We start from the raw sequence: 12,731 nt of genomic DNA, 5'->3' as shown, positions 1-12,731 counted from the left end.
GCTTTCCATGCTTCACTGCTTGGGAATTGCTGACATGAAGAATAAAATGAAAAATGTCTTCACTGAGGAAAAAAAATCAAAAAAAAAATCCCTAAAATGGCACATTCCAATAGCTGAAATGTCTCACATCTTGATTATAAATCATTGTCTAGGATAATGTAATTTCATTAACAAGAACTTCCAATTTAATAGCCCAAAGTCACTTTCAGAAAGATTTCTGATGTTTTAGCATTCTGTTTTAAGATTCATTAAGTGAATTACTCTGCATTGCTCAGCCTAGTTAGCTCACTCGGCCTCCCACACTATCTTGGCTTCTTAAGGAAGCAAAGCTTATACAATTAGGAGGTCTGTCCTTTACTCAACTCATGAACCCACTGCTCTGTTTCAACTAAATTGGACTGAGAAAATGTTTCAAATGCTTTAAGTTACAAAACATTTTAAGAAACTGGTGGCTCAGCTGAGAGAAGAAGCCTATTAATGCTCAAACTGAAGGAAATGCAGGGAAATCAAGCTGCCTGTTTTATCTGGTAGCACTGGGTGGCCAATGAATACATAAACAGCAGTGGAAAAGCTAGGGCTGAAAAAAAGAGGGAGATCGGATTTGGGGAGAGCAGGGGGCAATAGAGAAGCATGACTGGGAACTCAATATATTGCAACTCAATATACTGCTGGAAGAAGGTTCTGTGGACAAGGGGAAAAGTTAGGAGGATACTAGGAAGGGGCATGGGAATAAAAGTTTTGCTGTGAAGAAACTGGTGAGGAGGAAGTCATTCTTAATTGGTTCCATAGCTCACACAACTTATTAAAATGTCACTTGATTCCAAATGCCAGTGAAATACTATTTTTACATTGTCCACTGAACTCAAGTAGACTAAAAAGTTAACAGAAAACTTCTAGCATTGTGGTTTTAATCTATGTAAATGTTGGTACAGGATGCAGCACCTACATCAGCTGAGCACTTTTCACAATCAGACTCCATTACTTACAAAAGCAGGACTATTCATATAAAAAGTCGCAAAAAATATAGCTGAGAGGAAGGTCTTGCAAACTGATAGCACATTGAGATAGCAAGAACAAAATGTAGACATGATTACTAAATGTTAACTCTCCCTACACAGAAACATCTCTTAAAAAAATCCCAGGCTCCTTTCTCAAACGTTTTTCCATGATGTACATTCCGAATATCACCACTGAAACTTAACGGCAGCATTTCCTTTGTTTAAATAGATTCTGAATAATCTGTGAATGAGCACTGCCCATCAGTCTGAGCAAATTCTAACACTAAACTCAGACCGCTGGAAACTACCTTATGGATGCTCCTCTACAAAAACACCAAAGCCAGCCCTACTGAGTGGTCACTGGTGACATCTGGCAAAAATTCTGCTAATGGATTGGTTTTGACAGTATCAAAGCAAGGGTCAGTCTGGCCTGCTAATCGTAGAACTAGGCGTGATTCCAGGACTTCCAGGAGTTCACCCCATGTTTATGCTACATTACATAACCTCCTAATTGGCAACAGTAATGCAGGTGCAGGTACTTCCATGGACTGAGCTAGTTCCAAAAACTGTTGGCTTTGTTCTGAACTCTTCACTACACACACAAAAAACGCGAGCTTGGCAGGCCTATCAAGATGCTACACAGGACCATTATTCACCATTATTTTTCGCTCCTTCTTAAATTTTTCCAGCAGTACTGTTATTCTGGGAAAGATCCTTAAAGATGAGAGCTTATATATCACTCCATGCAATATTCTACTCAACAAACAGAGCTATCTCAAATAATTATAAAGATATTTTAAAAGTACATAAACATGTTATTCAAGATCACCATCAAAGCTGTATTTATTTCTTTAAGAGTCAAATTAAGGCTTTGATTCTAGTAACACATCACTGAGTAAAGGTATGCACATGCTTAATATATCCCACATCACAGCTAAAGGTATAGCTCCCTGAACAATTCTCTCGGCAGCATTGTTAACTACCCAACCACTGATTTGCTCATTGCCACTCTGTGCCATTCCCTCAGTTATCTCAACAACTTTGTGGCGGGCCAAAGAACCAGACTCACAGAATCACAGAGTGGTTGAGGTTGGAAGGGACCTCTGGAGACCATCTAGTCCAACCCCCATGCTCAAACAGGGTCACCTAGAGCATGTTAGACAGGGTTGCATAGGGTTGCATCCAGGCGGGCCTTGAACAGCTCCAGAGAAGGAGACTCCACAACCTTGCTGGGCAACCCGTTCCAGTGCTCTGTCACTCTCACAAGAACGAAGTTCTTCCTCATTCGGATGTGGAACTCCCCGTATTTCAGTTTGTGCCCATTGCCTCTTGTCCTGTTGCTTGGTACCGCTAAGAAGAGTTTGGCCCCATCTTCTTGACACCCTCCCTTCAGGTATTTATAGGCATTGATAAGATCTCCTCTCAGACTTCTCTTCTCCTGGCTACACAGGCCCAGCTCTCGCAGCTTCTCCTTGTAAGACAGATGCTCCAGTCCTCTAATCATCTTTGTAGCCCTACGCTGGACTCTCCAGTAGCTCCATGTTTCTCTTGTACTGGGGAGCCCAGAACTGGACACAGGTACTGCAGCTGTGGCCTCATCAGGGCTTAGTAGAGGGGCCGGATCACCTCCCTCGACCTGCTGGCAACACTCCTCCCAGTGCATCCTAGGATACCACCAGCCTTCTTGGCTACAAGGGCACATTGCTGGCTCATGCTCAACCTATTGTCTACCAGCACTCCCAGGTCCTTCTCCACAGAGCTGCTTTCCAACAGGTCAGCTGCCAGCTTGTACTGGTGCAGACCCCTTCACTTGCCATTGTTGAATTTCATGAAGTTCTTCTCCACCCCACTCTCCAGTTTGTCCAGGTCTCTCTGAATGGCAGCTCAGCCCTCTGGTGTATCAGCCCCTTCTCCCAGTTTGGTATCATCAGCAAACTTGCTGAGGAGTCCCTTCATCCAGATCAACGATGAATAAGTTGAACAAGACTGCACCCAGTACTGAGCCCTGGGGAACACCACTAGCTAGAGGCCTCCAACTAGACTCTGCACCATTGATCACGACCCTCTCAGCTCTGCCTTTCAGCCAGTGCTCAGACCACCTCATTGTCCACTCATCTAGCCCATGCTTCCTCAGCTTACCTGTGAGGATCTTATGGGAGACAGTGTCAAAAGCCTTGCTGAAGTAAAGGTAGACAACATCTCCTGCTCTCCCTTCTTCCATCCAGCAGCAAGGGTAACTGATTCAGTTTAAACCTAACTTAATGACAGAAAAGCCAGGAAGGACAGAGAGGGCTATTTTAACTGAGATCAGTTTCTCCATCTAGGTCACCATGTAGCTGCACCAGCACAAGAGGTAGCACAGGGGATGAAATGAGTGGCTGTGCAAGAGAAGTGCTTACACCAGCACTGCCAAAAAAACAAATACTTACCAAACTATGGCTTCAGACAAAGTGTCATGGTCTAGGCAGGTGATTTCAAGGAGTGTGAAGACATCCTGCTCCTATTGATTCTCAGTTCCCTTTGGTATCTTTGAAAATCTCAACCTAAATATTCAAATCTAACAACTTCTTGTTTCAGGGTAGAGGAAGCAGTTCATACTAGTTTTTAACTTGTTCTTAATAAAAATTGTTATTATTAGTTTTACAAAATGTTGGCTGCTTTGGTATCCCTATCAACAGTAAATAAACAGGTTTACAAACTGTAAAATGTTTGTGAAGAGGTCAGTCTCCAAGACAGGAATCTTGCAACTGAAGGATCTTAAGGAATTAAAAAGTTGAGTGTGATATATTCAGTGCAGTCTGATTCCATGCATACATCTGCACTGCAAAATGGAACACTGTGTACAGTTAGCCAAGTTAGCTGTAAATGAGCTATACTGGCAATTGTTTCACAGTGACAGTAGATTCCACAAGGACTAATTTAATTGGTTGACTCCTTCCAGTAAGTTCTTTTTTAATGCTAACCTAAAGTAATTCTACATTATACTAGAGTATGCAGTGTAGACATATCCTTAGGCAAGTTCTTCCCACACTACCCCTTACTAAATTATAAAAACCAGTCTACTCCATCTGAAGGAAACTGGTAAAGGACACTACCTCCTTGTAGCTCTACGAGCAAATTCATGAGAAGTAATGCTGATGTTTACTTATGAATTTCCATACAGAGTCTGAATAATGGTCCACTTTCTTCACCTAGTAGCAACTGGGTTAAAACATCAACCTATGCACTAATAAGAAGTGATGTGGTTAAAACACTTAGTGGTAGATATATCCACTAAAAATGCAGATTTATTACGGGTGGCCACACAGACATACTCTACCTACCATTTTAGAGGGGTAATGGATTGGGGGTGTTCACCATGATTTACTTTAGAAAATTATTTGTAGCCATCTGCACCTGGAATTTGAAGTATGAATTGAGAACCAATACTATGTGTTATCTGTGGATTTATGCAACATCACTTTCTTAAAAGACATCTTTCATGTCCAGATATCATTTTATTTAAGATTCTAAATTAATGTTTCTGCAATTCAAACCTAATCTTCATCCGACTACTACAAATGCTGTAACAAAAATGCAAATCTGTGCTACCACCCTGCCCAGTGACAATGGTTAATTAGAAGTTTTGGTTCTGGGTGTTCCTGAGAACATCAATGAATATCCTGCTGCTTAGAGGAATAAACAAAACCCAACTAAGTTATAATTGTCCCCAAACTTTAGAGGCAGTGGGCTGAAAAATGAAAAATGACAGATGTGCATGATTACTGCTGAGCTTTTCATTATTCTTTCCAAATGACTATTTAAACTCTTATTCACTTTTTCCTATTTTCTTTCCTATTATAGTACAACTTCAGTCTGCAGTGGCTGAAGGAAGTCAGGTACTTAAGTTATATGGCCTTTCTAAAGACACAATTAAAATATTATGTTTGATGGTGGTGTACTTTCATCATGAAAATGTGAAATGATTAACAAGGAGAAAATAACATATTAAAAGGAATAAAGGTGCAGTAATTTTTTAATTTTCAAGTCACTGCTTAAAAGCTATTGAGAAATAAAAATCACTGTAGCTAAAAATAACATTTAACGAGTGAAAGTATTAAGAACATAAAATCTGTCCATGTATTTGCGTAAAGAATTCTCTCTCTTTAAACAGAAGAATATAATATCACAAATATCTATCCTGTTACATATCAGTTTACATCACTGGATAAAGTAATTGCATATTTTAGCAACTTGATGAAAGAACTAAAAATCGTTGATATGACCACATGTGTTCGTACTAGTGCAACAACCGGCTTCACCTATCAACTGTTCCTAAAGTTGCAGATTTAAACTCAAGAGAAGGTAAAATGCTAATAGTGCATTACTGTTTTACAAAAGGGTATTACATCTGACAATAACTTCTAAAGAGAAGTTATCAAATCAAAATAAGCTTGCATAGCCTCTCAGACTCTTAAAATACTCTAAACGTCAGTGGTTTTGCTCAGTCTTTTGATTATTAGCAATTTTCACATCTTCTCATTCAACAAGAAAGACAAAAATTTAGTTTTTTTCTTTAATCTCTTAAAGAACACTAAAATTCAACAGCATGTAGAAAGACTACATTTTCATTGCTGTGTTTTCCATTGATTTCTTAATAAGTACACTTAGACTGTCCACAGCATTTATCCGAAGTGTCATGCAGATGTAGCCACTGAAACGTGAAATTCAAGATTTCACATTTCCAGATTTAAAGTATGCTTGAATAATAGTGCAAGTTGTCTAATCCTTACCTTTTCCAGATTCCAGCAAGACAGAATAGATATGCTGACGAACAGGGCGGTAGATAAGTGCCTGTCCAGGAATCTCTGTATCACATTCATCTTCCAAAGAGTTGCTGCATTCAATCTCTCCATTACTCAGGATATTGAAGATTGCATAATTTTCAGATTGGATGTGCTGTTCTTTAGCTAACTTCAAAAAAGGAAAAAGCTGTTGATCTTCAAAATTAAGAACAATCAAAAAGTAAGACAATTAATTTATAGTTAGAGGAAACTAACTCCTCTGTCAGTAAAAATATTGAGGAAATGGTCAGGGAGGAGAGAAGAAGTGTTTTTTCAAAAAATGGGAATCTAGGATATTTTCAGACACCTATCTTTTTATGGATAGGAATCATCAGAAAATTCATCATTACCTTTCTCCTATTCCCTCCTTGAATTCTTAAATTTGTTTAGTGGTGACACCTTTTTTGAGAATAAGAATGCTTGCTTTGAATTTCAAAGTCAGTCACAGAAAAATGAGCTAGCCTCCTTTACCCTCATTTGAAAACTTGCCTTTTCTCCTTTAAGTGTATACATACACCTCTTTGTTTTAAACATGCGAGTGAAGGCATGACAAAACCAAAACTTTTCATTTTATTGAAGGATAAACTACACAGGATATCACTATTTATTTCCTGACACTAGCTGACTTTGTGTAGTTTACATTGTGGTGACACTAAAATACTTTACCTTCATTACATTTTTACTTTGCAAAAGCTTTTCCCCAAGAAAAAAAATACAAGATAGACTATTTCTGCTCAACAATCCCAGACCAAAGCTACCAGAGTGTTCAAAGAGCTGACTGGAGTCAGTCCCGATTCCATGGGAGGGGCACTAATAAATTCTCCTTGACCCATGACGCATCGTGAGGAAACACTCAGGTTTCTCTGCTCCATATTCCCTGTAAGAGTCACACCATCTGTATTATCTGGGTTGTGCCACCTACATAGCTATCTCAAATTCTTTCATGAGGGATTACTGCACTATTGCCCAGAGCCAAATTCACTCTATCTGCAGCATTCCTAATATCTGCAAGCCTGGGAACTCAGGGATCCATATTTGAAAGCTCCAGTCAATCGCTGGGTCATTATTGATCAAAACTAATTCTACTGAAATGTCACGTGAACATAACATGAGAAAACATCTCACATGAGCACAAAATTAACAACAGGCCTCTGCATGTAGTGCTCATCAACACAGTATTCTCTTACAGGAGGAAGATAACTACTGTGGAAGAAATACTTCAGGATTCTTAATTTATTTAAACAATGTAATATCCCAATCCACTTTTGTATAATACAAAAATAAACAGTTCATTACTTCTGAGCATGACTGGAGCAAATTATGGAAATATTTCAGCCAAATCACTTTCATAGATATTAATTCATTCGAAAATGCTAGTTTCTCACAATTTACCAGTAATCTACACATACTAACGCAATAAAAATGTTAGTTTCAAAATGATAGCTGTATTCAATGCTCTATCTTGAAATCTATTTCTGATTTACATATAGAGCAGCTAGAAAGCTATGCTTTATTTTCCCTGAGAGAAGCAGCAACATGAGGCAACATCCTCAAGACTGGAACTAAGCTATGTCACTTATGTGCATTTTAGATAATGTGTAAGGTAAGAAGAATTAGGTACTGGGGTTTCAAAATATGAGATGCTGCATAGAAATTACCAATATTTAAATACTTAAAAAATCAAAAGTCAAGTTAACAAATCTACAAATTAGATGGTAATTTCTTTGGCCAAGGAACTGACTTAATCATAGAATGGTAAGGTTGGAAGGGACCTCTGGGGATCATCTAGTCCAACCCTCAGAATAGCCTCGTATGGGGATTGAACCCATGACCTTGGCATTAGCAGCATACAGCAATGGTGAGGCCATAGTCTTCCCTGAAACTTCTAGACCATAATGAGCTATCTAAACTATAATAAAATTACAGTAATTTTAGTACTTTCTCAGCATGATGCTAGAGAAATACAACTTTTCAAATGAAAGACAAAACCAAGAAATAATAACTACTTGTCATAAAGATCATATGGCATGTTCTCTTAAGAGTAAGGATGCTAACACTATTGTTCTGGCCATAATACAACCTAGCTAATTATATTCTGCCTATTTTTTCCTTGCACCTAAATCACAAATAGTGTTTTTCAACCCTTTATTAAAACGTAAGGTTTGGGGGTTTTTAATAATGTCTTCTATGTAAGTAGTATCATCAAAAATTTTATGTGTCTATGTGTGGTTAATATCAACCCAAAGATGTCTGCAGTTTAGCTGAAAGGAGCACCGCATAGTTTGAAAAGTATTCTTTTAAACATTTCAGAGTCTTCTTAGAAAGGAAAATATAAAATATAGGATTACATTAGTGTAATGTAATGAGGAAACAGGAAAATAATTTTAGAGAAAAGATTCAAGGTAACTGAGAGGCAGACAAAAAAAACACTCCATTTGAAGCTTCTATGTACCTAACAAAATAGGAATGAATAGATGACTAACATAGGGGTCAAAACACACTACCTCCTAAGATTTTTTTAAAGTAAATTTCAACATATTTTCTTAACTTCCACGAATTTGCAATATTATACTCTTAGCACTGCTATAAAGACCAACTCTGACACAAGGTAGCTCAACTGGTATAAATATTACTCCATTTCCTATAAGCAGGGTTTTCTATTAGCCAGGTAGTCTACCCTTTGATACCTAGAGTACATGGGCCAGGCAGAGAAGCAGACCATGAATCAGTTGTATCTGATTTGCAGGTTCAAAAAGCAAAATGGAAGCTATTACACCGTGCAATACACGGGAAGTACATCTTTGTGCCCAGTGGGTCCCACACTTCAGTTACTGCCCCATTATTTGACCTGCCTCATGTTTCAAAAACAGAGGAACCATTAAAAATGAAATGGCCTCCATTTGCCCTGATCACATGCATATCATGGCGGTACTTAACACACAAAAGATTTTACCCAAGCAAATTTAAATAAATAGGTTCAGTGTATTCATTACCAATTTTCATTAAACAGTCATTGCAATAAAGTGATCATTAAGCTTTAAGAGGCAAAGTACCTGAAATATTTCCTTATCTTGACACATGGCTGTTTCCTGTTGAGTGGAGAACATCTGGATATTTGTTACATTGGGAGGAATCCACGGACACTCCTGCCCAGGCAAAAGATAGGACTCCATTCCTCTGTAGAGTAATGTTTTGTCTGATCCCAAAGGCAGCATCTTTTCCAAGTCTTTCAGGCTGCCATATGAGCATGGAACTTTTGAGATGTAATTTGCTACTGCTAGCAGTATGTTCGTTCTTCTGCTGTAGCTCTTATTCTTGGGAGGACAGATGACTAAACATTTATGCCAAAAGCCTTCCAACAAGCTTTCTGGGACAATATCATTGCCAAGCAAGCAAGCAAACAGAGGGAGGTGTGTCATACTAAGACCCAACGCATGACAAAGGTCTTCTCTAGAGTACATAACAGTGACCAGTCTGTCCAAACACAGCTTCTCAATTGAAAAGTAGGGAGATGTATTATAGATGAGGTAGTCACTGTCTTGACCAAGAATTCCCATGCAATTATGTTGCAATCCATAAGCAGCCACCTCAAAGTCTGCCTCTTGCAATGAGCATACTGTTTTTTGACCAAGCGACTTTAGGGCAAAACGTGTAAAAGTAGGTAAAGCAGAAGGAATAACAAACATTTCTCTCCCTGGTTGTCTCCTGTGAGTCTTGATAAACTGAAATATTCTGGCTATTTCCTTGTTATTCTGCAACCTCCTTTTGATCCACTCATCTCTCTTTTTTTCTTCTACCACACCATCAAAGTAGAACACCAACTTGATACCAGCTGCCATAAAAGCTTCAATAAAATTCTCTAAATTGGCGAGATACTCCCGCCACTGGCCACCACACACCCAAGATTCTGGTGTGTACCAGTATCTAACACAACTCATGGCATCTACTACGATAACAGGAGGGAAATCAGGATGATTGATGCAGTGTCTTTCTGCCATATCTTTCAGATTTACCATTCTGCACGCATCAGGGCAAACCTTTGTCACAAATCCCTGCAAACCTTTAATGCCCATGGCTGATCTCTGAAACTCTCAGCAGCCTGAAAGAAGAAAAATAAAAATCATTCTAAAATGTAATACTGAGAAAAGCAATGACATTCTACGATTTTAAAAAAAGTTTGGAAATGGAACCAGTTAATTTTTCATGTATAGCTTCATGTTAAATGTGCTTTTTCTTCTACTGCAGCATTAATTTCCTCTCCTACAACACTATTTTATTTTAAAGGACCTGCCAATCAAAACTGGAGATAACAACATTGATTTTCTCATGCGATAAGAAAAACTTTATTTTGGCTTTACACAAACATCAAATCCTTCCTCACTTAAACAGTTAAGAAATTCACTATGTTTTAATCAAATGGGTACAATTTTTTCCGTTTTTCACAGTGCTAGTTTCTGACACTTCAATTACAGAATGTCTCAGGAGTGTTACATTACAGCATACATGCCTGAGGTATAAAAAAAGGAAGTCAAATTCACAATAGCATTGTGAATTGACAACTCTTAAAGGTATTTCTGAGTTCTCCCTCCTCCTAATTTTCAATATCTAACACCCTTCACAGACTGTTTTTGAATATCTGCTTTAGTTGAAAGCAGTATGAAATACGTGAATATAAATACAAAATAAACGTGGGAGCACACAGTAGGTATTATTATAATAAAACCAGAAATAAATGAATATGAATCTGCTTCAGTGCTACACAGATATTGTACATTACTGTATTATATTGTACTGCATTTTATGTTACTGTACATTACTACTACAGGTACTGTGTAGTAATGGATGCTGCTTCTATGGAAGGCTACTTCCAGTGTTGCGTTGAATGCCTGTAAGATTCCAGCCATCTGCTGTATCGGGAGAGCTGCACCTCTGATACCACTTTGAGCACTGGTTTATTATTACTTTTTAATCACCTTCTATGGACAAACAGCAATGGGTGTGAAGATCTTTACCTTCTGCAAACACACTGAACGATATGAGGTCACTGCACAGATACAGAATGCCACAGCTGGCATTGTTTCTGCAGAAAAGTGCTGACAGTCCAAGTGAGTTTTAGCTATGATTCAGTACAGATTCAGTCCTCAGTAGCTACACATCCAGAGGAAGAAGTGTAGTAAATTATTTACCAGCTATACTACAGGGTGACAGAAACATTCTCCTCACCCCCTGACACCTGTATCTTAAGAATTCCTCCTACCTAATGATCTAAGCATGTCTATGATACAGACAGTATCAGAAGAATTTCCATTACCAGTACTTGTTTAGCTTAATTGATATAAAGTTGCAGGACTTAACATGTAAGCAAACAGCTTGGCCACCACAAGTATTTTAATACTACTATCATAACCATATTCTATATGAACATAACAAAATCAGATTTGATATTCTGCCATCCATCTTGTTTCACTATAAAACCATAACCCCTGCGTTATGGTTGGCTGTCCAATCAGCCATAGTAGAATAGAAAACGAGCCAAATCTGCTGGCTTAAAAAGCACTTTCATCCTTAATTCAGATTAAATATCCGAATAAAGTTAGCAAAATAAGGACTTAAATGCTTTGCACTGGAGTAATATGTTTCTAATGAAAACGTCCATTTCTTTACAGTCAAAAGCAGAATTGCAGAATGGTTGAGGTTGGAAGGGACCTCTGGAGATCATCTAGTCCAAACCCCCTGCTCAAGCAGGGTCACCAAGAACATGTTAGACAGGGTTGCATCCAGGCGGGCTTTGAGTATCTCCAGAGGGAGACTCCACAACCTCTCTGGGCATGTACATTTTGTATAACATATAAGCATGTATATTTTGCACAGTAGGTGAATAATTTAAGACTGGACACTTATTTCTAATATTCTTTGTGTAAAACAGAGATCCTGGGTTACCAGGAGATCCCAACTGTGTAACTACCAAGTGTGTGACTCTGCAGAAGAAACAACAACAACAAACTCCTCAAACTGAAATAGTTATTTTTCCTCTGATTTTTACGTATCACAAAAGTTCAGACAGATGGTCCTACTACGGCTAGCGAGAAAACGTCACTAACTTTATCTTGTCAACAAACAACTGCCACAACGCAGATTATTCAGAGAACTGTTACACTGGGGGCAGAAACGTTTAAAATTGCTCTTGCAGCCCCCGCCAGAGCCCTCCAGCCGAGGAGCACAGCACGAAGGAGCCCGCCAGCCCCTCGAAACGCGCCACGAGGGCTGAGCGCGCGCCGCCCCCCACCGCAGGCGGGTGGGGGGACCTGCGGCACCTGCCCGCCGCCGCCGCGGCTGCCCCGGCCAGAGGCGCGAGGGCCGCCGCGTCCGGCCCCGGGAGGGCACAGCCCCTTCCTCAGGGCACCTGGCGGCGGCGCGGCGTCCTGGCCGCGCTACGAGCGGCGGCCGGAGCTGCAGGTCCCCCTCTGCCTCGAGGACCCTTCCCCCCCCCCCCGTCCACACGCACGTGCGCGCGCGCCACACGGCCGTTAAACCGCCGCCCGCCCCCGCCTAACGGCACCCCCGCCACTAACCCGAGCCGGCGCTTCCGCTTCCCTGGGGCGGGGCTGCGCGTGCGCACGGCGCCCGCCGCCCGAGGCGTGGAGGGCGGGAGGGTGGCCGGCCGGCCGGCCGGGCGCTGCCCCGAGGGGCCGTTGTGCCCTCGGACGGTGCCTAGCAGCCGCCCTCTGCGCCCTACTGTAATGGGAATAGCGCCTGGTTCGTAACGCTGCCCCTGCCTCGGCCTCTCGGGGTAGGGGGTCAGCGTTACACACGAGGTGTAGCTTGGGGGGGGAGGGGCTGCTCGGGATCTGAGAGTTGCTATAAATAAATAAATAAATAAATAAATAAATGACACAACCCCAAACGGCCG

The 12,731-nt window shown here is 40.4% G+C and overlaps 1 protein-coding gene across 5 annotated transcripts in view; it reads right to left on the bottom strand.

Annotated features, from left to right (window-relative positions):
* Positions 1-12,731, bottom strand: part of FAM120B (family with sequence similarity 120 member B) — an 85,435-nt gene that overhangs the window by 65,855 nt on the left and 6,849 nt on the right. For 2 of the 5 annotated variants that reach the window (XM_062572221.1, XM_062572225.1), the window contains exons 1-3: positions 12,394-12,425; positions 8,875-9,920; positions 5,771-5,951 (exon numbers count right to left, since the gene is read on the bottom strand). In XM_062572221.1, the coding sequence (XP_062428205.1) occupies positions 5,771-5,951; positions 8,875-9,894 (1,201 nt within the window). In that variant the 5' untranslated portion in view covers positions 9,895-9,920; positions 12,394-12,425. Of the gene's footprint in view, positions 1-5,770; positions 5,952-8,874; positions 9,921-10,833; positions 11,035-12,393; positions 12,426-12,731 lie in introns of those variants that run through there. The other 3 variants (XM_062572222.1, XM_062572224.1, XM_062572223.1) reach the window with 2 other exon arrangements.

This window comes from Rhea pennata, chromosome 3, assembly GCF_028389875.1.
Source record: "Rhea pennata isolate bPtePen1 chromosome 3, bPtePen1.pri, whole genome shotgun sequence".
NCBI lineage: Eukaryota > Metazoa > Chordata > Aves > Rheiformes > Rheidae > Rhea > Rhea pennata.
This window is presented reverse-complemented; position numbering and strand designations above follow the sequence as displayed.